Below are 27089 nucleotides of genomic sequence, written 5' to 3' on the forward strand. Positions count from 1 at the left end.
CAGGCTGCTGGCATCACATGGCAAGAAACTGATGGACGCTGTGGGGTATTGGAGACTGCTGTCGGGGAACTTGTGCCAGGCTGCGCACTGCTGGATATTGGCTTGAAACTGGCTGAAGGGTATCAGAATTAGGATGCGAAGGGGTGTCGGAGGTTCGGATCTGAAGCTCGGCTTTCCAATAGTTTGAATTAGACTGTGTGGCTGCACAAGCACTGGAGGCGAATCTGCAGACACTCGATGACTCTAGGGGGACTCTCTGACTGTAAGAGGCGTTTCAGGCAATTTCTGCCAATGCCAATCTGTCTGCCTTTCATGTAAAATGACACTGCTTTATTACATGACAAATTGAACCCTTATCTTGAATTATATCTTCGTTCTTCATGATTTGTTACCCTTTGTGGTACAGAATTCCACAGATCGTCACTCTCTGATTAAAGTTCTCTCGATCTTGGTTCTAAATGGTGTAACGGCACCCTGAGGCTGTGATCCCTGGTACTAGTATCTCCAGCTATCTTGAACATCCTCACTCTGTGAAGGTTACCTGCTCCTGTTAGAATTTTATAGGTTTCTCAGATCCATTCTAATTTTTCTAAACAATATAATAAGCAAACTATGGAACTAGAGTTCCCTCCATAATGTTTGGGACAAAGACATTTTTTTGCTCCTTTTATTTGTCTGTGCTCCACAGTTTTAAATTTGTAATCAAACAATTCACATGTGATTAAAGTGCACATTCCAAATTTTATTCAAGGACATTTGTGCATATTTTGGTTTGACCACATGAAAATTAAAACACTTTTAAACTGAGTACCATAATTCAGGACACCATAATGTTTGAGACATAGTAACAGTATGTCATGGTTAGTATTTTGTTGCATATTCCTTGCATGTAAAAATAGACATCACCAGGAGCTGAGTATCTTCTCTAGGATGTCTACCACACCTCTACTGCAGCCATCTTCAGCTTCTGCTTGTTTTGGGGACTTGTCCCCTGAGGTTTTCTCTTCAGCACACAGAAGGCATGCTTAATTGGATTTAGATCCTGAGGTTTGGGCGATGCATCTTACTGTTTTATTCTTGATTTACAGCCTCACAATGGCTTCCTCTCCTTTCATTGGCGCAACTCTGGTCCTCATGTTGAAAAATGGTAACTACAGACTCCAAAGGTGATGAAAAGCTTAGAAGCATGCTTAGCTCTCTTATACCTGCACCAATGAAGCAATTAAACATATCTGAGTAAACACAAATATCTGTGAAACCAAATAGGCCAAATATTATGGTGGCCCTGAAACAGAGGAAGTATGTGTAAAAATTCCACATGATCATACCAAAATCTATAACCTTTAATAAAATCTGGAAAGTGCTCTATAATCACAGGTGAATTGTTTGATTATACATTTAAAACTGTGGAGCACAGGGGCAAACAAAGAAAAAAATGTCTTTGTCCCAAGCATTATGGAGGACACATACCAAATGGCAAATCTAACTTGACCATTATTAAATACATGAGCTGTAGTCAATCACCTGAACTTTAACCTTCTGTTCATCTTCAAGATTCAGAACCTCTTCACTTATTAAATGGTCCATAATGTATGAGGTCTTAATATCTTGCTCGAGTGCAGAACGATTTCTTAACAAACAACTGCGGCTTCGTTCCTCCATGAGTAAAGTAAATTTAATGAAACTATGATTGAATAGAAATATTGAAATATAAATCTTCGATATTAATGCAAAAGTGGGCACAGGTAATAAGCGTTATCCAACACAATTGAACCACTTAAAAGTGATATTTCAGGTTTTAAAAATATTTCCCAAAACAATGGTACAATCACCAAGAGTCATAGATTATCTTTTTTTTACATCGAAAGCAAGGCCTTTTTATGGTGGGGGAAAAAAAGCTAATGTAAAGGCAGATATTCTCCATCTTTACATCATTTCACTTACCTTTATAAAAGCTCTGAGGGCAGATTCAGCGGGCGAACTCCGATCCGTCTACGTCTAAGGGGGTACACTCAGAGTTGCCGCGACTCTCTCCACCTCCTCCACAAAGGCAATGCTGCTAAAACCAGCTGCAAGGGAGTGGGCTGATGACGCTGTGATGACGTCGTCACCCCGCAACCGAGGAGGGCGAATTTTAAAGCGCTCAGTGTGTTCAGATACCTTATTGCTCATATCAATTACATCATTACTCCATTCATATTAGTGATGTCCTAAGTTTTTTGTTCTTGGGGGTGGGAGGGAATGTCTATATTAATTTGTCACCTGCTGGTGCATATGGATGATGTTACAGAGATGGACGGTGCTACTGCACCACTCACCCCACCTCCCTCAGCTCCGGAAGAAGGCTCCTGATGCTGCTCTATGAAGGCAATGCTCTATAGGCCTTCTCCATAAAAAGGAAAATTCACCTTCCCCCCCCACATTGAGCCAGCTTTAATGCGGCCTATAGAAACAAAACAAACCTAGCATTTCCTAAATGTGCTTTCATTCTTCACAATTCTTAAAAGAATATTTCAATCACATTAACAATTTACATTAAAAATACGTTTAATCAATTTTTGGGTTTTTTTTGTTTCTCTTAAATGTTATATTTTAGATTAATCAAAAGTGTTTTATCGTGATCAACCTCTCAAAGTTGGCGTAAGGTATGAGGACACAACAGAGAGATCTCTCGATTCATGCAGCCCAAAGTTGGTGGACACAACAGAGAGATCTCTCGATTCATGCAGCCCAAAGTTGGTGGACACAACAGAGAGATCTCTCGATTCATGCAGCCCAAAGTTGGTGTAAGGTCTTGGGACACAACAGAGAGAGATCTCTCGATTCATGCAGCCCAAAGTTGGTGCAAGGTCTGAGGACATAACAGAGAGATCTCTCGATTCATGCAGCCCAAAGTTGGTGTAAGGTCTTGGGACACAACAGAGAGATCTCTAGATTCATGCAGCCCAAAGTTGGTGTAAGGTCTTAGGACACAACAGAGAGATCTCTCGATTCATGCAGCCCAATAATTTAAAATCATTTTCAGCTGCAAGGCTTAAAAAGTGTAGGTGCAATGATTGTGAAACATGCAGGGTACAGCCTGATCTGATCCAATTTGCCTTTAATTGATTTGGAGAATAAATGTTTGTTAGATTGCCAGGAAACACCCCAGTCTTTCAATAATGCTTAGTGACCTTTTTCAATCTTTGTATTTTGCATCTGAAAGACAGCATCTCTGAGAGTAGAATTGCAATTGTTTAATGTGGAATTTTTATCACTACAAACCTCAGGTAACACTGGACAACATTTTTTTTTCTCCAGAAGGTTTGCTTCTTGAAAAAAATTGGGATTATGACAGACACCTTCAAGCTGAACACAAAGCTAATTTCAGTTTTGCTGTATCACATTGGAAGTTGGAGAAACATTAATTTTTATTAAATTTAACATGTTTAATTGCATAATGATGCTGAGCCAAGGTCTTAGGTTGACAGCATATGTGGCACAACAAATGTGAGGAGCCCAAGATTTGTCTTGGTTACCAATTTTACAACCATAGAGCTCAAAAGCTTTCTTCATAAGTGCAGTCCTGCAGCATCTTTAAGCCTTAAGCAGATTTCAGATTTACTGTCAAAGTACATACATGACATCACATACAAACCTGAGAATCCTTTTTCCTGCGGGTGCAGAAAAATTACCATTAATTGGTAGTGCAAAAAATAAACTGTAAACATCATAAACATGCAATCAAAGAACTGTAAACAGATAACAAATTGACTATGCAATACAGAAAGAACAAAGAGAAAAATCAATAAAGTATACAAGTAAGAGTCTTTAAATGATTGAGTCTGATGGTGGAGGGGTAGCAACTGTTCCTGAACCTGGTGGTGCGAGTCTTATGGCACCTATATCTCTTTCCTGATGGCAGCAGCAAGAGTGTGTGCTAGGCGATATGGGTCTTTGATGATTGCTGGTGTTCTCTGACAGCAGCATTCTCTGTAGATGTACTCAATAGTGGGAATGGTTTTGCCTGTGATGTCCTGGGCTGTGTTCTCTACCTTTTGGATGGCTTTACACACAAGGGTATTGGTGTTCTCATACCAGACCATAATGTATCCGGTCAGCATGCTTTCCACCAAACCCCTGCAAACTCCTGAGGAGGTAGAGGCGTCAAAGTGCTTTCTTTGCAATGTCAGTGGTGTGTTGGGTCCAGGAAAGATCCTCTGAGATAGTGACTCCCAAGAACTTAAAATTTGCTCATCCTCTCCACCTCTGATCTCCCAAAGATCAATGGATTGTATATCTCTGGCTTTCCTTTCCTGAAGTCAACAATCAGCTCCTTAGTTTTGGTGACATTGGGTGCAAGGTTGTTGTTGGTGCATTATTCAGCCAGGTTTTCAATCTCCCTCCTGTATGTTGACTCATCCCTTCCTTTATACAACCCACTACCATCAGCAAATTTGTAGATGGTGTTATTGTCATACTGAGCTCCACAGTCGTAGGTGTAAAGTTAGTAGAGGAGATGTAACAGAATGTATCACAGTGTTGTGACATTGACGAGACATTTCTATTATATTGAATCTTCCTGAAGACCATCAATACTATTGCCTGAAGAATATCAACATCAATACTATTGCATGAAGAACATCAACATGCATTCAGTCGACATCAATGTAGTCCACAGCATCAGTATATGTGAACTGCATCTATTCTGACTAAGCATGCCCAGGCCTAAGCCTACATTTGCATAGCATCTGCAATAAGTGCAGACCCAAACCAGCTTGCTTTATGGGCAAAACTAGTAAACTTAAAATGTGACAGGAAATCACAAAAATATCCAGAATAGTTAGATTTTTTTACGTACGTGATAGGAACTTTTCATGATCAGCAACCAAAATCCATAAAATACACCCAAAGTTGTTCAGGAACCAAAAACCTTCACTGTCCAGTATAATTGAATAATGTATCCTATTGAGTGGACAACCGAATGAAATGATCTATGCTATGGAGTAGACTTTTGGCAAGTATTGTTTTCCCATAAGATCTCATTCTTGGTAATATCGGTATAATGGTCAAGTTAGATTTAGTGGGCAATTGCCCACTAAAAAGATAGAACAAATAGATGAGTGCATTCTAACCAGAGAGATTTACAATGACAGCAGCAAAGAGCCAACAAAGTTAACTGATAATGAGTATTGATGCAAAAAATATTTTGGAAAAAGAGTACTATATTTGTTCTTCAAATATATATTGAAATTAAGTTAAGTGAAGAGTGTAATTTTTCAGACAACTGAAACAAGAAACAAATATCTATTCAACTCAATTGAGGCACATGGTAACCAATAATTCTTTACGATTACACATTTTGACCGAAATAATCGACTTCCATGGAGCAAGATGTTGGCCACTGCAACTGTACTACGAAGAGTGCCTGGTTAATTCAATTAATACAGAGTCCCCAGAAATTAGGTTGGTGAATATTTGGGTTCATTTTAAACAGTCTATCCACTCTATTGTGGTTGTAAGAATATTCAAAAAAGTTTAAAGCCAACTAACACCCACAAGGCCAAATTGAAAAATGTTCTTTTGAATAGAAATTATGCAACCTGTTTAAAAGTCAATATAATAAACTCTGATTATGTGCATAACAAGAGCATGGGAAAATACTACAACAGTAGGATGCAAGGGTTCATAACAGTGCAGTTTTAATAACTCTATTGTGAAGTGATGAACTTTAGAGGGCTAAACTTTAAGTATGTGATCAATGGCAGAATTCTTAACAATGTGGAGGAACAGAGAGATCTTAAAGTCCAGGTCCATAGATCCCTTAAGGTTGCCATGCAAATTGATGGTTAAGGTGTATGAATCGTTGGCCCTCAGATGTGGGGGGATTGAGTTCAAAAGTCATGAGGTCATTTTGCAGTTCTATAAAACTCTAGTCCGAACACACTTGAAGTATTGCATTCAGTTCCGGTCACCTCATTACAGGAAAGGTGAAGATGCTTTGGAGAGGGTTCAGAGGAGATTTACCAGGATGTTGCCTAGATTGGACAACATCTCATATCAAGCAAGATTGACAGAGCTACGGTTTTTCTCTGGAGCAACGAAGGATGAAAGATGACTTTATAGGGATATACAAGATCATGAGGGGATTAGATAGGGTGGACAAGAAGTACCTTTTGTCCTGGGGCGACAATCGCAAATACCAGAGGACACTGGTTAAAGGTGAGTGGAAGCAAGTTCAGGGAGCTGTCAGAGATAAATGTTTTACTCAGAGAGTGGTGAGTGCTTGGAATGCATTGCCAGAGGTGGTGGTGGTGGAGGCTGGTACAATAGGGACAGTCAAAATACTCTTAGCACACGAAGGTAAGAAAAGTAGCTTATTGGTATGGGGTAGGGAAAAATTTGATTGTTGTGAAATAAGTTTCCATAGGTCGGCACACATCATGGGCTGAAGGGCCTGTACTATTAAAGTTCTATGTCCTATTTTACAAATTTCAGCCCAGAAAAAAAATATCAAAATATGAAGTTCTGTTGACTTCTGGTACATATTTTTCTTCCTAACTTCATACTTTTAATAAGCTCACAGAAATTCTTTATTGTTTAAATTTTCATCTAACTTCTGGTAAGTGAACAGCACATTCTGCTGGCTGGATGCAAATCACAAGGTAACTGTGCTATTAAACAGTATGGAACAGCAATGAGAGTACCATAAGGCAGAAATGATTTCCAATAATTGAATTACGTTCATAGGCTAAATGTTAAGGTGATTGGAGGAACTCAGCTGGCCTTGCAATGTCCACAGAAGGTAGATATATTCCTAGCATTTCTCGCCTGAGCCTTTCTCCAGGAAATAAGTTTAAAAAATTAAGCATAAAACAGGAAATCTCAGAATAGAGACAGTGCTGGCCAGGAGAGGAGACCAGACCAACAAAAGGTTGGATGTGATAAGGGGAGAGATCAGAATTGATTCTGTCTGTGTGAAAGGAGACAGAGGGTAAAGAGAGAAACAGCGTGAGGGGAAGATGAAGGAGGAAGAAGTGGAGGGGAGGAATTTAACAAAAGTGGATTTTATTGCCATCAGAGAGCAACCTTGACTATACCTCTTCAGACCTCAACCACGCCTGTCCCCTGTGACAATTCCATTGCTTTCACTCCATTCATCACATCTGCACCCAATAAGGGGACTTCCATGCCAGATCATCACAGATGTCTTCCTCCTTCAAACATTGTGGTTTTCCCTCTACCACTATCAACTCAGTCCTTTCCCACACGTCCTCCATTACCCGCACATCTGCCATGACCCCCTCCATCCCCACGCACAAGAAGGACGGAATCCTTCTTGTCTTCATCTACTACCCCACCATCTTCATATAAAAACACATCCTCCGCCAATTTTGCCACCCACAAGACACATGTTCCCCTCTTCACTTTCTGCAGGGACCGCTCCCTTCGTGACTCCTTTGTCCATTCCTCCCTCTCAACCAAGCACCTCCTTGGTACCTACCCCTGACCACAGCAGATGCTCCATGTGTGTCCACACCTCCTCCCTCACCACTATTCGGGTCCCAAAACAACCCTTCCAAGTGACTACAGAAGTCATCGACTACATCCGATGCTCCCATTGTGATCTCCTCTACATCAGAGAGACTGAGCACAGACTAGAAGATTGCTTTATTGAGCACCTTGGCTCTATTCGCTGCAATAGCGTGGATCTCCCAGTAGCCACCCATTTCAATTCCCCATCCCATTCCCTTGCTGACACGTCTGTCCATGGTTTCATACACTGCAGACTGAGACCACCCGCAGATTAAGGGAACAAAACCTCATCTTCCATCTGAGCGCACTCCAACCCGATGGCATTAACATCGACTTATCTGGTTTTCGTTCCTCCCCCCACCCCCTTTCTTCCCGTCACCATCCACCATTTTCCCTGTCTCCTTTCACACATATAAAATCCATTTTCACATCCCCCCCTTATCATATCCAATTAACTTTTGTTGGTCTGGACTCCTCCCTCAACCAGTACTGTCTCTATTCTGAGATTTCCTTTCTTTTGCTTATTCCTTGAAGAAGGGTTCAGGCCCTAAACGTCAGCAATATATCTTTGTCTCCTATGGACGCTGAAAGTGCTCCTCCAGCACTTTGGTGTGTTTTTACTACAATTACAGTGTCTGCAGACTTCAGTGTTTCACTGGAGGAATGTACCTACTCTAATTTAACTGGTTCAATGAGTTCAACCACTTGTGGGATGCCAGATCATGCTTTATATTGCTTTATGTATAGTAAGCACACCTAAAAAGAAACTGAGCATGCATGGTTTTGAATTTTTGTTATAGCTAATTTTTGCAAAACAAAAATTGAAAGTCAACATCAAGGAAAAGGATAAGAAACAGCCTATTAACTTATTACTCACAGGTGCAAATTAATAAATCAGTGGAGCATAGCCTTTGGTGTTCTTTTGTACCAGAGGAATAGGAGGGCCTCCCTGACCACTTGAAAGAAAGTAGTGACAGGAGCAATGCTGTCAGCACTGATGTTTTGATTACTGCACCACCCTGATCCAAACTGGACCTTAGAACATAGAAAACAACAGCACAGTAGAGGCCCTTTGGCCCATGATGTTGTGCTGACATATATATTCCTATCCAAAATAAAACTAAATCCACCCTATCTAAGAATCTCTTAATAGCCCCTATTGTTCCAACCTCAACCACCACCCTGGCAAGGTATTCCACTCTTCTTCACTCCAAAGATAAAAGACCTCGCTCTGGACCTTCTCCGTAGCTTCCACATCCTTCCTATAATGTGGTAACCAAAACTGAACACAATATTCTACGTGTGGTCTCACCAGAGATTTGAAGAGCTGCAACATGACCTCTCGACTCTTGGACTTAATCCCCTCACTAATAAAGCCCAGCATTTGATAGGCCTTAACTATTCTGTCAACCTGCATGGCAACCTCGAGAGATGTATGGATTTGGATCCCAAGGTCCCTCTGTCTTTCCACGCTGTTAAGTATCCAATCATTAACCCTGTACTCCGCCTGTGAAAGAACAAGTTTAATGAATATGCTTAACAAAGGGCTAATGAGTTAGCTGAGAAAATACAGTAGTTGTCTTGTAACGTGGTGGGAATGTGATTGTCTTCTAGCATGACCTTACCTGTGGTGAAGTGAGATAGTAACTAATACCACGAAGAATGTAGTAAAAGTAAATAAACCAAGAATAAGGACACCCTGACATTTCCCAGCCATTTACAGACACCAAAAGCGAATGACAGCTGTGTGAAACTTGTTGGGTCTCATGCAGACCCCTCCTTTAAGGTGTATAAAGGTGAGGTGAACACTCTGTATATGCTTTGAGTTGGGGGCTTAGTGTAGAGAATGAGTTACTGAACTCTTTCTTTGTACCTCCCACTCATCCACTTTTCTGCCCAACTCTGCATCCTTGTCAGAATCCATGGCTTTCAAATCTACAATCTCTCAACATCTGACAAAAATTAGTCAAAAATAAAGTTAAGAGCTTGAAACCGCACACACTTAAAAATAAACCAATTTTTACCAAAGCAGTACATAGTAGCTATGGTGTATCATCTACAGATTGTACTGTGGTTACTTTGACATTTTGATAGAACTTCACACATTTACCAGATCTACTGCTATGAAGGACAAGGGCAGAAGTACATGGAAACATCATCCCTTTCAAAACCACACTGTCAATGTTTGGAAATACATCATCTCTCCATCATCTTCACTGGGTCTCAATTCTAGCAGGATTGTGGGATCCGTACCACCTTCTCAAAGCCAACTTCCAGATCCCAAAATATGCACAAACTTTAAAATAAACATTCATTTTCAGAAAGATTTCTGCCATTACTTTCAATGTGTGCCATCTATATAGGTCAAAGCAACCCACTGCAGATTCAGCATTAAAACTGGGAAATGTAATGTCCATATTGCCTCTCTGGACTCCACAGAATGCCCATAGAACACAATAGCCTCCACTCCTCATCACTGCCCAGCCTATTTCCAAGCAGAATGCAATGCAAATCCTAGGTAATGGTTGAAGGGTGTATTTCTGACTGGAGGACTGTCAACCAATGGAATTCCACAAGGATCAGTGATGGGATTCTGTCATTCATAACACATATTAACAATGGGGATTAAAATGTAGGTAGTCAGATTAATAAGTTTCCAGAGGATATGAAAATTGGTGAGGAATTTTGTTAGAGGGTCCAGCAGGACATAGACCAATTGAAAATTTGGGTGGAGATGTGGCAGATGGAGTTTAATCTTGACAAGTATGAGGTGATGCTTCATAAGAGATAAAATTCAAGAGGAAAGGATACAATAAATAGTGGGTCACAGATGTCTCGAGGGAATTGGGGTGCATGTCCATAGCCACCTGAAAATAGCAACACATGTGAATAGGATGGTAAAAATGTGCACAACATGCTTGCCATCATTAGTCAGAGCACTGAATGTAAGAGATGCCAAGTCATATTTTATCTTTATTAAACTTTGATTGAACCACATTTGGAGAGTGGGCAGTTCTGATAGACACTCAGTGAGAAGGATGGGAATGTCTTGAAGAGGTTCACAGGATGTTCCTTGGATGGAGTGTAAAGGGAATCAGAAGAGGATGGATAAACTTGGATTGATTTCTCTGGAGCATCAGAGGCTGAATGATGGCACTGTCATGATAATGAATATGTATGAGATGTACCGGAAGTCACGTGGTATGAGAGAGAGATAAGAGCACAAGCAGGAGAACAAAGGAAACAGGAGAATAAAGACAACGGAGAAGTTTACCTGATAAAACTTGTGTTTAATGTTTTATTAACTTCACATTTCGGGCCACAAATGTGACATTGGCGACGAGGATGAAAGAAGCTTGAAGAAAATTAAAGACTAAACAAGATTACAGAGGATTACAGACAACTTCAAGGTGATAAGAATTTTCTCTTTGTCTCAGTACTTTTGGGGCTGGAATATTTCCTCATGGCTGGTGCAAACAGTGACTTTCTAACACATAGTGGAATTGCTCATTTTGACCCAACGGGTGATGCAAGCACTGTAAGTGTGAAGTGGAAGGCATGGCTGGAAGAATTTGAATCCTACGCCGACAGTCGTGGCCTATTTTTAGATACCGGTACAGTTGAACAAAAAGCGCAGAGAAGGGCGTTACTTCTTTTCACCGCAGGACCCGCAGTTCGGGAAACATTTAAGACACTTTTGAATACTGGAAGAAAGGATGAGTACCGGAAAGCGGTAGATGCATTAAATACACACTATGTAGTGACACCGAATGCTACATTTCAACGCCATTTGTTTCGGAGAACGAGACAAGAAGATGGCCAGACAATTGCTCAGTACGTGACGAGACTACGCCAGCTAGCTGTTGGATGCAATTACATACCAGCTGATTTGGACAACCAATTATTGGATCAAGTCGTACAGCACTGCAGATCAGATAAACTCTGAAGACGTCTACTGGAAAGAGGGAGTGAGTTGGAACTCACCGATGCTTTAACCATTGCTGCTGCATTAGAGGCTGTTGAAGGGCAATTTCATACCATGACCCTGAAAGACAACTCAAGCCAGCAAATTAAGAGGCTCTCACATCGCCATAACCAGCCAAGATATACGTCGACACAGGACGTGGAGTGTTATCGATGTGGATACCGAGGTCACTTTGGAAAAGACCCATATTGCCCGGCCAAAGGCAAAGTTTGCAGAAAGTGTGGAGGTAAGGACCACTTTGCAAAGAAGTGCAAAAGCAAGTCCAATGCAGACCAGAAGAGGAAGAGTACAACTTCCAAAGGCAAAGCCTGGGGGAAAGGAAAGTATCCTGGAAAGAAAGATACCATTCGCCAGATAGACGGTGACGATGATGATACCCAGGAGGAACAGAGTTGTTACCAATTTACGTTGAATGAAGTACATCATGAGAAGGTCCCAGTGATCATTGGTGGAGTGACAGTGCAGGTCATTGTAGACTCAGGCAGTGACAGTAATGTGATTGATCGACATTTATGGGAGAAGTTGAAAAGGAAAAAGATCATCTGTACCTCAAAGAAGTGTTCCAAGAAACTGTATCCATACACAGCAACCAAGCCATTGCAGACCATTGGATGTTTTACTGCAACTGTTGAAGCTGGAGATAAGTACACCGAAGCAGAGTTTATGGTCATAGAAGAGAGGGGAAACCATTGTTGAGTAGAAGCACAGCGCAAGACCTGGCAATACTTCATATTGGAGCTTGTGTCAATTCAATTCAGTCATACGAGGATATGAACCAAGAATTCCCCGCAGTCTTCCAAGGAGTAGGAAAGCTGAAAGGTCGACAATTGAAGCTAGCGGTAGATGAAACGGTCAAACCCAAGGCACAACCAATGCGCTGAACTCTGTTTGGACTTCGTGGGAAAGTCGAAGCCAAAAATAAAGAATTGATCGAACAAGACATTATTGAATCGGTGGAACATTCGACACAATGGGTCAGTCCCGTAGTAATTGTGCCCAAACCAAAGGGTGACATAAGACTCTGTGTTGACATGAGAATGGCCAATGAAGCTATAATTAGAGAACGACACCCTATACCAACAGTGGAGGAAATACTTCAAGAACTAACTACCAGCAAGGTATTCTCAAAAATTGATCTGAAATGGGGCTATTATAAATTAGAGCTAGATCCAGGTTCCCGAGATGTAACAACATTTGTGACTCACTGTGGATTGTATCGTTACAAGAGACTATCATTTGGAATTAATGCAGCTTCGGAGATCTACCAGTCTGAAATCCATCGAGTGATTCAAGGCATTCCTGGAGTTGCCAACATTTCTGACGACATCATAGTCCATGCACCAACGAAGGAAGAGCATGACAAACGGTTGAGCCGTGTACTATCTAGACTACAGGAGGCAGGCCTTACCGTGAATGGAAACAAGTGCCAGTTCGGTGTGTCAGAAATGGACTTCATGGGACACAGACTTACACGGGAAGGACTAAACCCTGCAGAGGCCAAGGTGAAAGCTATTGCAGAGGCACGTGCACCTCAGAACGCAACAGAGGTGAGGAGTTTCCTGGGATTGGTTAATTTTTGTGCAAAGTTCATTCCTAATTTCGCTACAGTGGCAGAACCACTAAGGAAACTAACCAGGAAAGGTGTACCATTTCATTTTAGATCTGAGCAGAAGAAAGCTTTCACAGCGCTGAAGCAAAGCCTGACAGATGCAAAAACTCTTGGATATTACGATCCGGCGGCATCAACCAAAGTCATAGCGGATGCCAGCCCGGTTGGTTTAGGAGCCGTGTTGGTCCAGATGCATGATGGAGGACCAAGAATCATTGCCTATGCCAGCAGATCGTTATCAGATGTGGAAAGAAGATACTCTCAGACAGAGAAAGAAGCACTCGGACTTGTATGGGCCTGTGAGAGGTTCCATGCATATTTATACGGCATTTGAATTTGAACTCATTACAGATCATAAGCCATTAGAGGTGATCTATGCACCTCGATCCAAACCATGTGCCAGAATAGAGAGATGGGTACTCAGACTACAACCCACCAAATATAAAGTAATCCACATTGCAGGGAAAGCAAACATTGCAGATCCGCCGTCCAGATTGGTGAAGGATGGAGGTCCACAATCCAAGTCAGAATTGGGAACAGAAACAGAGAGCTTTGTACGCTTCGTAGCTATTCAGTCGACACCGAAAGCTGTGACTACGAAGGAAGTCGAGAGAGAATCCGAACTCATGGAAGTAAGAGAATGCATACAGAGTGGACAATGGGACAAGTGTACTCACAAGGCTTACATTCCCATAGAGACGAACTTTGTTGCATCGGACAGTGTGTATTAAGAGGTTGCAGATTGGTGATACCGCAAAGATTGAGACCGAAGATCGTATCCTTAGCGCATGAAGGACACCTAGGCATTGTTGGTACCAAGCAAAACCTCAGGACCAAGGTATGGTGGCCAGGTTGTGATAAAGATGCAGAGAAATTCGTTAAAACTTGTCACGGATGTCAAATCACAAGTAGGAGTAATCCGCCAGAACCGATCCGGAGTACGCAACTTCCGACAGGACCATGGATCGACATAGCTGTTGATTTTCTTGGACCTTTACCGACGGGTGAATCAATTATGGTAGTGATAGATTACTACAGCAGATACTATGAGTACGTGGTGTTGAAGTCCACAACCACTGAAAAAACAATACAAGCATTAGCAGAGATATTCGCAAGATATGGATTACCTGTTACATTATACTCTGACAATGGTCCACAATTCATTTCAGAGACATTTGCAGAATACATGAGGACCACAGGTATCCACCATCATAAAGTAACTCCGAAATGGCCGCAAGCCAATGGAGAAGTAGAGAGACAAAATCAGTCCATTGAAAAACGATTGAGGATTGCACACGCAGAAGGACAAAATTGGCGAGAAGCATTGCTATCTTATGTGGCTGTCTATCGAGCAACGCCTCATGCAACCACTGGAAAAAGTCCTGCAGAAGCATTTTTTGGGAGAAAAATCCGCACAAAAATGCCAGAAATAAAGGAAATCCGAGACGACCAGGAGATGAGGGAGCACAATGCTGAAAAGAAAGGTGCAGCAAAGCTGTACACAGATTCGAAACGTGGAGCCAAGTACTCAGACATCATGCCAGGAGATAATGTTCTAGTGAGGCATGAAACTGGTGGTAAGCTATGACACACCTTATTACCATCAACCCTATACTGTCGTATCCAGAAGTGGCAGTATGGTGACAGTCAAGTCTCCGACTGGAGTCCTGTATAAGAGAAATGTATCAAGTGTAAAAAGGTACCAGTCCAGAGATACATTGAGCGAAGAGGTTGAAAGGCCAATACGAGATGCTGAAACTGAGAGACCTGATGATGTTCTAGAGGCAGTTACCAGCACTCCTGATGAAGCGACTAGAGCGCCAGAAACACGCGAAGCCGTGGTGAGCAGTATTTCCGACGCTGAGAGTGAACAACCGAGAAGCGACGACAATATCGCAGGCAGGCCGAAACGAAACCGGAAAGTGCCCAAACGATACGAAGACTGTGCCATAGTTTTAATAAGAACTTTGGGACAGTATTTTAATATTATATCATAAAGTGCATGTATGAGTGCTGTAGGAAGTAAATTTTATGTAGTTGAGTTATAGTATTACCATTAGTTACGATGTTTGTAAGTTTCCAAGGGATATTGATAAGTGAAGGTAAAGTTTATTTCTGATTAAAGGAGGGATGTCATGATAATGAATATGTATGAGATGTACCGGAAGTCACGTGGTATGAGAGAGAGATAAGAACACAGGCAGGAGAACAAAGGAAATGGGAGAATAAAGACAACGGAGAAGTTTACCTGATAAAACTTGTGTTTAATGTTTTATTAACTTCACATTTCGGGCCACAAATGTGACAGGCACCACTGCCAGAGCCACTGTAACAGTAATGCTGCTGTTGGTACAGACCTGCAGGAGCGAGGAGTGGAGATACAGCACTCCTGCGGAGTCCAACCGCCCAGTCAACTGCCATCAGCGCCTCACAGGCTTTGAATGGCCAGTTAAAAGAGCCCCCAGTAGTTTTATTTAAAATTTTGCAACCATGGGTTCTGCGCCCAAGATGGCAGCACCTCTGATTGGCACCTGCATGAAGGGTTGCAAACTCCAGTGGAGCGGAGGACTGGAACAAGAGTACCAGAAAACGGGGAGTCCATCCCCTATCTGAGGAGAAGCAGAGAGAGACAATCCACGGGGAAGGTGACCACGGCAGGAGACCAGTGAGGGGGTTCTGCAGCTGAAGGACCAATGCATGAAGTGGGCTGCTGGCGACTCAAGGCAAGGAACCCACAGAAGCTATGGGCTGCTGGAGACTTTTGTCGGGAGACTTGGTGAAGGAGTATGAGGTATCGGAGACGGGATGCGATGTGGTGCCCAATGCAGTGAAGGGCTCCTGACCATGTTGGAGGTTGGGATCTGGAGCTTGGGTTACCAATGGTTTGGACTGAACTCTGTGGCTGCCATGGCTGTGGAAGCGCTGGAGGAAAATCTATGGGCACTCGATGAGTCTGGGGGTGGGGGGGGGGAAAACACTCTCTTACGCGGTAGGAGGCGCTTCAGGCAATTTCTGCCGATGGCAAATCTATCTGCCTTACAGCAGGCAAAAGCAATTTTGTGTTTTATTACAAGACAATAAATTGAATCTTGAGAGATATCACTCTCGCGAATGTATATTTTTTGAAGTGAACTTCAAAAATAGTTGAGGAGGCATTCAGAATAACAAAAACATTACTTTAACCTGGTACTTCTATCCAATTCATCATTCTAGGTCAACATCCAAAAGGCTGATTTGGACAAGTGATATTTGTGTTCTGCCAGCAATAATTTGTTTGCAGATGATGTTTTGATATATTTAACATACCCAGAACAATCATTGCCACATTTACGGGAATGTTTATTACCATATGGAACATTATCTGGATATAAAGTGAACTGGGATACGAGTGAAATTTTACCAGTTGGAGAAGGAGATTATTCAGAGTATAAAAATATTATAAAATTGAAATGGTCTGATAAAATTAAATATTTAGGAATAATTGTAAATACTGAATATCAATCTTTATATAAGTTAAATTATGCTCCATTAGTAACAAAGATTAAAGCAAATCTAATTAAGTGGAAAGATCTTCCATTAACTTTAATTGGTCAAGTTAATTGTATTAAGATGAATACTTTTCCTCATATTCAATATTTATTTCAATTAATACTGTGTTCTCTTTCAAAGAGCTTCTTTCAGGATTTAAATAAAGTTACGATAGAATTTTTATGGAAAGGTAAGCTACCATGGGTAGCATTAAATAAACTTACTTGAAACACACTTAACTGAATTGGAGCACAAGAAATTAAAGAGAGATTGGGTAGGACATGTAACAGCAGCATCGTATAATTCAAAAGCAAGAGGAGTGGCTATATTAATTAGCAAAAATGTGCCATTTAAAATAGAAGAGGAAATAATAGATCCAGCAGGGAGATATGTTATGATAAAATGTCAGATATATTCGGAGCTTTGGAATCTACTTAATATATATTCACCTAACGAAGAAGATCAAAAGTTTATGCAAGATATCTTTTTGAAGGTAGCTAATACGCAAGGGAACATACTAATAGGAGGGGATTTCAATCTGAATTTGGATCCAAATATGGATAAAACGGGGAAAAAAATTAACAGGAAGAACAAAGTAACCAAATTTATAATTAAATCAATGCAAGAAATGAAACTTGTGGACATATGGAGGAAACAAAACCCAAAAGAAAAGGAATACTCATACTACTCGACTAGACATAAAACATACTCAAGGATAGACCTATTCCTGTTATCAGCCCACATTCAAGGGAGAGTTAGGAAAACAGAATATAAAGCTAGACTATTATCGGACCACTCACCCCTGTTATTGGCAATAGAGCTAGAGGACATCCCTCCAAGAATGTATAGATGGAGATTAAACCCCATGCTACTTAAAAGACAGGATTTTAGAGAATTTATTGAAAAACAATTAAAAATGTACTTTGAAGTAAATACGGAATCAGTGGAAGATAAGTTTATACTATGGGACGCAATGAAAGCATTCATTAGAGGACAAATAATAAGTTATGCAACCAAGATGAAGAAGGACTATAATCAGGAAACAGAGCAGTTGGAAAGGGAAATAATAAACATAGAAAAAAAATTAGCAATAAAGAAAGATACAACCAAAAGAAGAGAATTGGCGGATAAAAAAATAAAATATGAAACATTACAAACATATAAGGTGGAGAAGAATATAATGAAGACAAAACAGAAATATTATGAACTAGGTGAAAAAACACACAAAATCTTAGCATGGCAGCTTAAGACAGAGCAAACTAAGAAAATGGTATTGGCAACAAGGAAAAAAGACAAACAAATTACATATAACCCAAAAGAAATTAAGGAAAACTTCAGAGAATTCTATGAACAATTATACCGAACTGAAAACGAAGGGAAAGAATGGAAAATAGATGAATTTTTGACTAAAATTGAACTACCAAAACTACAAATAGAGGAACAAAATAAGTTAACAGAACCATTTGGAACAGTAGAAATACAAGAGATAATAAAAAATTTACCAAATAATAAGACACCAGGAGAGGATGGACTCCCAATAGAATTCTACAAAACATTTAAAGATCTAATAATACCGCCCGTCCTGGATGTAATCAACCAGATTGATGAGACACAAAACATACCAGATTCATGTAAAACAGCAATAATTACAGTGATACTAAAACAAGGGAAAGATCCACTCTCACCAGCGTCATATAGACCAATATCTCTGCTAAACACAGATTATAAGATAATAGCTAAACTATTAGCAAACAGATTAGCAGAACAGGTACCGAAAATGGTAAATTTAGACCAAACTGGATTTATCAAAAAAAGACGCACAACAGACAATATTTGTAAATTTATTAACTTAATTCATGCAGTAGAAGGAAATAAAGCACCGGCAGTAGCAGTTGCTTTAGACGCAGAGAAGGCCTTCGACAGAGTAGAATGGAATTACTTGTTCAAAGTATTGCAAAAATTCAGTTTACCGGAGAAGTATATTAATTGGATTAAAGCATTATATGAGGGACCGTTAGCGAAAGTGACAGTAAATGGACATGTATCAAAGCAATTTAACTTAAGCAGGTCAACACGGCAGGGATGCCCACTATCACCATTATTGTTTGCGCTAGCTATAGAACCACTAGCAGAATCGATAAGAATAGATAATAATATAAAAGGAATAAAAATAAAAGACAGGGAATATAAAATCAGTCTATTTGCGGATGATGTGATAGTGTACTTAACAGAACCAGAACTATCAATAAAAGAACTATATAAGAAATTGAAGGAATATGGAGAAGTGTCGGGATACAAGATAAACGTAAATAAAAGTGAAGCAATGCCTATGAATAACGCGGATTTCTCAAAATTTAAGGAGGAATCCCCATTCAGATGGCAAATGCAGGCAATAAGATACCTAGGTGTGCAAATAAACAAAAATCTAGGCCAATTATATAAACTCAATTACAATCCACTAATGAAAAAATTACAGGACGATTTAGAGCATTGGAAAGAGCTACCACTAACACTGATAGGAAGGATAAACTGTATTAAAATGAACATTTTTCCAAGGATACTATACTTATTTCAGGCATTGCCAATACAACTGACAGAAAAATTCTTCAAAGAGTTAAAGAAAATAATAAGGAGAATTTTATGGAGAGGGGGGAAACCGAGGATAGCACTAGATAAATTAACAGAATGGTATAAACAAGGAGGCTTACAATTGCCAAACTTCAAAAATTATTATAGAGCCGCACAATTAAGGTACCTATCAGATTTTTATCAAACAAGGGAAAAACCAGACTGGACGAGACTAGAATTAGATAAAATAGGGGAAAAGATACCTGAACACATATTATATAAATGGGACGAAAAATTGGTACAACATAGAACTTCTCCAGTATTACACCATCTCCTCAATATATGGAAGAAGATTCATGTAGAAAGAAATAAAATAAATTATCAAATACCAAAACTAATATTGACGCAAAATAAGCTACTCCCTTTTACAATAGACAACCTTTCCTTTAGAAAATGGGAAAAAAAAGGATTAAAAGAATAGAAAATTGTTTTTCAGGAAGTAGATTCTTATCCTTTGAACAAATGAGAGATAAGTACAATATAACTGGAGATACAGCGCTGGCATATTACCAACTGAGATCCTACTTGAAAGATAAATTAGGAAGCAATTTGAGTTTACCAGAGGGAAGTAACCTTGAATATGTGATTACAGATACAATGTTAATCAAAAGATTTATAACAAATATGTATATCAAACTGCAAGAAAAGGAGAATGAGGAAACAAATGGTAAAACTAAACAAAAATGGGAACAAGATTTAAATATAAAGATAAAAAAGGAAACATGGGAGAAATTATGTTCTGGAACGATGAGAAATACAATAAATACGAGGCTGCGTATGATACAATATAATTGGTTACACAGACTATACATTACACCGCAAAAGTTAAATAAATGGGACCCAACAGTATCTGATAGATGTTTTCGATGTAAAAAAGAAAGGGGAACAACAATTCATGCAATCTGGACATGTGAGAGAGTAGAAAAATTTTGAGATGATCTCAATCAGATATTAAATAAAATAACAGAAAACAATATACCAAAGAATCCAGAGATCTTTCTCCTAAGTAACATAAAAAATAAAGAATTTGGAATTGACTTGGAAGATGCACAAAAAAGATTTGTCAAGATAGCCCTAGCCGTAGCAAAAAAATGTATTATGTCAACCTGGAAATTGGAAGATAATTTGAAAATACAACAATGGTATATAGAAATGAATAAATGTATTCCATTAGAAAAAATAACATATAGTTTAAGAAATAATATTGAAATATTCGAACAAGTATGGGAGCCTTACATTAAATACAATAGCGAAAACCTACCGGGAACAAACATTACCTAAGTTGATGGAAGGAGAAGAAAAGAAAAGAATGGACTCAGTAGAATTTCTGGTGTATTTTTGTTGAATGACAACATTGTCTGACTGAATTAATGCAACCTAGATTGTATACCTAAAATGGATGAGAGGGGGGGGGTGGGGGGGTGGCTTGGGAGGAGGGAGGGGGGAGGGAGAAAAAGTCACTGTAAATGTGTGGAAAAGAAAAAGTGTATATCATGGCTATTGTGATTTATGGTGTGAAAAATAAAAAAATTTAAAAAAAATAAATAAATAAACTTACTTGGAAGTATGCGTTAGGTGGGCTTCAATTACCTCATTTTCAAAATTATTATGAAGCAGCCCAGTTGAAATTTATTAGTAGATTGATGGATTTGGACCAGCCCCTGAGTTGGGCTAAAGTTGAGATGGCCTGTATTTCTGAAGTTGAGGTGTATCAATTTATATTTCGATGAAATTTAAATTTGTTGAAGGAATATAATATGCCGATATTAAAACATTTATTAAAATTATGGATTAAAAAAATAAGATTTTAGGATCAAAAGGTAAATTGTCAACTTTAACTCCATTATATAATCAGTTTATTTCTTTTTCAATGTTTAATAGTTATTTAAAGAGTTGGGATTTTAAGGGTTTAAAAACATTACAGGGTTGTTTGGTTGAAGGTCAGTTTCTTTCTTTCAATCAACTGAAAGAGCGTTTTGATATTGCTGAAAATTTTTTATTTGTTTATTATAAATTTCGATCTTTGGTGAAAAATATGTATGGTAGAGAGATGATTTTACCTGTATTGACAGATCGAGTCTTTGATTTCTTCTATACCAAACAGGGGTTATATTTCTGTTATGTATCAACTATTACAAGACAATATGGATAAGTCAGAATGGGAGAAATCTAAGTTTAAATGGGAAAATGATTTAGTTTTTGTTTTACCTGAAGACTACGGGGCAAGTGCGTCATGTGTCATGATAGTGTTACTAAATTGACGAATGTACGGTATGGAATGGTTAATTACAATTTTTTTTTTTACATCAATTGTATTTAACCCCACAGAAATTGGAAAAATATGGTTTTAGTAATTTGGACTCTTGTTTTAGATGTGGTGCATGGACTGGAACTTTTTTTTACATGCTGTTTGGTCTTGTGTGCACGTACAACCATTCTGGGATGAAATGAAGTTAATTTTGGAAAAATTATATAATTTTAAGTTACCTTTAGATCTATTTTTCTCAATGGGTTATAGGATTCCTTTAAGGGGATTGGGGTTGGATAAATTTCAAATTGCATTTATATATTTAGCATTGTCAGTCACTCAAAAATGTGCAGCAAGTCCATGGAAAGATAATATAGTGATTAATATAATGCAATGGCATAATGAAATGAAAGATTGTATTGTTATGGAAAAAATTACATATAATCGACATGACAATTATTTTTTTTGTTAATGCATATTTGGAATATATGCATTTTGATATATTTTGATTTATTACATACTTTTAGTTTCTGTTTATATATTTTTAGCTCTCCTTCAGAGAGTGGGCTGATGGGGTGGGGACTTAATTTTTCTTTGTTGCCTATTTTTTTTAAATATGTACTCATAACATTTTCTTTATGGAATGTACTTTGTATTACTATTAAGTAAATAGAGTTTTTAAAAAAGAACTGCCAGAATCTTGTTGGTTTAAACACATCAACAGGCATTTAAATTCTTACACCAGGTGCTCTGGGGTGTTGCATTATCAGAACGACCCTTTTGTTCGAGAGACTACACGGCTCATCATTTAAAGGTCCCATGACCACGAAAGACACTTCGCCCAACGTCTGTCTGTTCGGTTAAAAGCACAGCCAACATCATTCATTGCCCGAGCCCTGTTTACAAATGACCGTGAAAGCTATATTTAGCACAAATGCGAGTCTTTTTCCCTTGGATTAGAAAGTGACCAGGGAACGGCGTCAAGAGCCACTCCGACCCCAACCACCCCCCCCCCCACCCCATCCCACCCCCTCCCCTCCGACCCCAACCACCCCCCCTCCCCTCCGACCCCAACCACCCCCCCTCCCCTCCGACCCCAACCACCCCCCCCTCCCCTCCGACCCCAACCACCCCCCCTCCCCTCCGACCCCAACCACCCCCCCCTCCCCTCCGACCCCAACCACCCCCCCCTCCCCTCCGACCCCAACCACCCCCCCCTCCCCTCCGACCCCAACCACCCCCCCCTCCCCTCCGACCCCAACCACCCCCCCCTCCCCTCCGACCCCAACCACCCCCCCCTCCCCTCCGACCCCAACCACCCCCCCCTCCCCTCCGACCCCAACCACCCCCCCCTCCCCTCCGACCCCAACCACCACCCCCCCCACCCCATCCCCTCCCCTCCCCATGACGAACCCAATCCTCCTCGCTGCTTCCCGGAAAACTTACCCGCAACGGGAGCTCTTCAACCCGTCTCAACCCACCACCAGGGAGCCGTGACCTGCTTTCGCCGCTGCCACTTCCTGGTGCGCGCGCGCGCATATGACGTAGGGGGGAGGGGAGCCGCGCGACGCGGGTTCCAACCCGATCCGTCGGCAAGGACGTTCGGACGTTTTCACCCTGAGTTTACTCTGGGTCCTGCTGCCCGGGCGGACGGTTTTCGCGTCGCACTGGGCTTCTTTTGGAGATCGGCTGCGGGAAAATTTGAACGTCCGCCGGTCGCTGGGCCCCTTTTCAGTCGGAGGACCGGGCAGAGGAGCGGAGCGGAGCGTTCGGAGGACCGGGCAGAGGGGCAGAGCGTTCGGAGGACCGGGCAGAGGGGCGGAGCGTTCGGAGGACCGGGCAGAGGGGCGGAGCGTTCGGAGGACCGGGCAGAGGGGCGGAGCGTTCGGAGGACCGGGCAGAGGGGCGGAGCGGAGCGTTCGGAGGACCGGGCAGAGGGGCGGAGCGGAGCGTTCGGAGGACCGGGCAGAGGGGCGGAGCGTTCGGAGGACCGGGCAGAGGGGCGGAGCGTTCGGAGGACCGGGCAGAGGGGCGGAGCGTTCGGAGGACCGGGCAGAGGGGCGGAGCGGAGCGTTCGGAGGACCGGGCAGAGGGGCAGAGCGTTCGGAGGACCGGGCAGAGGGGCGGAGCGTTCGGAGGACCGGGCAGAGGGGCGGAGCGGAGCGTTCGGAGGACCGGGCAGAGGGGCGGAGCGGAGCGTTCGGAGGACCGGGCAGAGGGGCAGAGCGTTCGGAGGACCGGGCAGAGGGGCGGAGCGTTCGGAGGACCGGGCAGAGGAGCGGAGCGTTCGGAGGACCGGGCAGAGGGGCAGAGCGTTCGGAGGACCGGGCAGAGGGGCGGAGCGTTCGGAGGACCGGGCAGAGGGGCGGAGCGGAGCGTTCGGAGGACCGGGCAGAGGGGCGGAGCGGAGCGTTCGGAGGACCGGGCAGAGGGGCAGAGCGTTCGGAGGACCGGGCAGAGGGGCGGAGCGTTCGGAGGACCGGGCAGAGGGGCGGAGCGGAGCGCTCGGTGGACCCTCACCATGGACCATAATCACGCGTGCTGCAGATGAGAATTGGAAGTTGGAGCTCGATCCAAATCTAAAGTACGAACGGAGACTTACTGTGGTGATATGTTTCCTGCATTGTATATAGCTATTGACTCCTCCCCCGTGGGCTTGGGCCATAAAGGTCGAGCCACCTCTGCCTTCCCTCCATTCATATACTTGGATCCGGGCCAGCAAGGTTTTTCTGTATATTAAAGCCTATTGTTCCCTCAGCTTAGTCTTGGTGGTTACTGATAGTGCCCTACACTTATCATAGTAACTTCGAAAATTTGTATGTTCAAAATGCAGCAACCTTACAGGGTTGTTTTGTACAAGGTCAGTTTCTTTCTTTCAATCAATTGAAAGAGCGTTTTGATATTGCTGAAAATTCTTTATTTGTTTATTATCAACTTGGATCTTGGTGAAAAATATGTATGGTAGAGAGATGTCACCCTGTCTGCTATTCTCATTATTTAATCTAGTTAGTTAACTAACTATTCCTTTAGCAGGGTGTACCCTTCGTGGGTAATTGGCCAAAATGCGAGAAACATTATTGCGAAGCCTGGGTGAGAGAAGCCATTTTTAAGGAATGGATCCAGAAAGTGTTAGGTGATGCTATGAAAGCATACTGCCAGTCAAATTTCCTCCCTATAGGGACCTTCATGTCACACAGCTCAATTGAAAAGTACCGCTACAAATCAGCACCATTTTCCAGGATTCGAAATCTTTGATATCGGTGGTTATCAGCAAAAAGTTGATTATAGCATTAAAACTTCTGAACTGAAATTAGCTGCACACTTTGCTTGCCATTCAAGTATATCAACAGTGGATCACGTGGGAGAATTAGTTGGAAGTACATCTGGGAAAGACGGCAGTCCATCGTGCAAAGTCTATTGATTCAGGAAGATTTATTGCAAGATTTAAATGAAGCACCATGCTCACTTATCATTGATGAAAGTACTGATATAACAAGAGAAACAGCTGTGCATCATGGTTCGTTTCTACAGTTCTAGGATGTGTAAAGTTGTGACAACTTTACTGGGTATGATTTTGGTAGAGGCTAGAACAGCCGAGGCTATTTTTACTGCATAAATGAAATTCCTGAATGATAAGAAATTGCTCAGGGCAAGAATCTTGCATCAGATGGGTGTAATACAACGTCCAGCAATACAAGTTCAGTCATAACATAGTTCCAAGAGATCAGTCCTACATAAAGTGTATTTGCCATTCTATACAGATATATTCATTTATAAGCTCTTAAAGTTATGCTCCACAATATTGAATTTACGGTGTCTGAAAAAAGTATAGAAGTATCTATTCATGCATTAATGTTGGCAAAAAGCCACTGAAGATTTTGAAGTTGTCTGATACAAGATGGCTTTCAATTGCACCATGCGTTCAATGCATTTTGGACCAGTATGAAGACTAAAGCTTTACTTTCAGCCAGTAAAAGATACAGAAAGGAATTACAACACAGCTGCTGATTCAGATGGACTGTGCACCAGAAAACAAGCTCTGTTTAGTATACTAAACTAACTGTCCAGAATGAACAAACTGTTTGAACTTGAAAAAGTTAGTTCAATTAAATTGGTTGAAGAACATATAGGCTTGTATCGTGCCATTATGGAACAGGTGACGTGATCATCTATTGTCAATACAAGCTTACCATATCAACAAGCCAATTATCTTCCAATTGGTGCAGTTACTTTCAGGATTGAATTTCATGCTATTGCTAGTAGACATGAATATTGGAACACTTCAGTAGCAGAGGATATTAAGATAAGATGCTGAGATTATCTCATTGAGTTATTGGACCAGATGCAGAAAAAACTTCTATCAAGTGTCCAGCTGTTGAAATCTTTATCTGATTTGAGTCCATCCATTGTTCTCCATTCAAGAAGAACTATGCTCTCGTTTTTGGCATTGTTTGCAAGAAAAGAAAATTTGGGGCTGTGAGAACAACAGTGGAACAAATTTCATTTAATGTCATGGTCAAACATAGATGACTTGAATGTTGAATAATTCTAGATCAATGTAATCAACCACATGGATGCAGCAGGTGAACATGATTTATATGAAATGGGTAATTTTGCACTGTCACACTTGGCATTGCCTTTCAGTAATGTGGCCATTGAAAGAACATTCTCTCAGATGAACCTTATCAAAACAAAATGGAGAAACAGAATGCAACAAGAAAATCTGGAGGCAATATTAAACATTTTCCGCTGCAACAATTTTGAGCCAATACCATGCTGAGTTGTTTTATATCAGATATGTACAAATGTTACAATAATGAATACAACTTAGATTTTTCTAGCCTGGAGACATTTTTATGTCCATAGTTATTAGACATAGGACCTTTTGTCAATTGTCTGCTTGTTATTCAGGACTTTTTGGAGGGAGGGAGTGTTGCCAGATGCCCAAAATATTTAAAGCTCAATCTGACATGGACTAGTTTTTTTTTTAAAAAAAAAAGGCTATTTCAGGATTCCTTTTATTATGGAAGATTCTCTACAAACGGTTGAGGTTGCATTGGCTTCTACTAGGGCCCAACAGAGTGATGCAGGGCTATGTGAGGTCAGGTGCAGATTGCACGCAACAGATGACTGAGTTGGGGAACCTGCCCCCAAACAGGATGGCATAAAACAAAGAGATGCAGACGCTGCGATTGTGGTTAAAAAGGAGCTCAGCTGGTCTAGCAACATCCAAAGGAGGTAAAGATACATAACCACGAAGAAGGGCTCAGGCTTGAAACATGGGTTATATATCTGTTTCTCTTATAGACGCTGCAGGACCAGCTAATCATATTCTCATGATTTCATTTAAAAATCTCTTTCCACCCCCCCCCCCCACCTTTATCTCCCGGTTTCCGTTCACACAGACATGTCTCATGTAGTCCCTTATCATATCCAATTAACACCTTTTGTTGATCTGGATTCCTCCCCCATTGTTTGAATTCTGAGACTTTCTGATACATCCTGGGGTTTTTTTTCCCCCTTTCTGAAGAAACATCAGCAATATTATCTTTGTCTCCTATAGATGCAGAAAAGAC

General features: G+C 41.1%; 1 protein-coding gene across 10 annotated transcripts in view; it reads right to left on the reverse strand.

Moving 5' to 3' along the window:
- The window catches only part of apaf1 (apoptotic peptidase activating factor 1), a 189055-nt gene extending 165797 nt beyond the window's left edge, over positions 1-23258 (reverse strand). For 3 of the 10 annotated variants that reach the window (XR_011347950.1, XR_011347951.1, XM_069908395.1), the window contains exons 1-3: positions 22960-23122; positions 22254-22409; positions 1525-1684 (exon numbers count right to left, since the gene is read on the reverse strand). Coding sequence is in view for 7 of the 10 variants with exons in the window: in XM_069908395.1 (XP_069764496.1) it covers positions 1525-1662 (138 nt within the window). In the remaining 3 variants the exon portion in view is untranslated. Of the gene's footprint in view, positions 1-1524; positions 1685-22253; positions 22410-22959 lie in introns of all 10 variants that reach the window. The other 7 variants (XR_011347952.1, XM_069908392.1, XM_069908391.1 and 4 more) reach the window with 7 other exon arrangements.
- Between the last annotated feature and the right edge of the window lie 3831 nt (positions 23259-27089).

Source organism: Narcine bancroftii, chromosome 13 (genome assembly GCF_036971445.1).
Source record: "Narcine bancroftii isolate sNarBan1 chromosome 13, sNarBan1.hap1, whole genome shotgun sequence".
NCBI lineage: Eukaryota > Metazoa > Chordata > Chondrichthyes > Torpediniformes > Narcinidae > Narcine > Narcine bancroftii.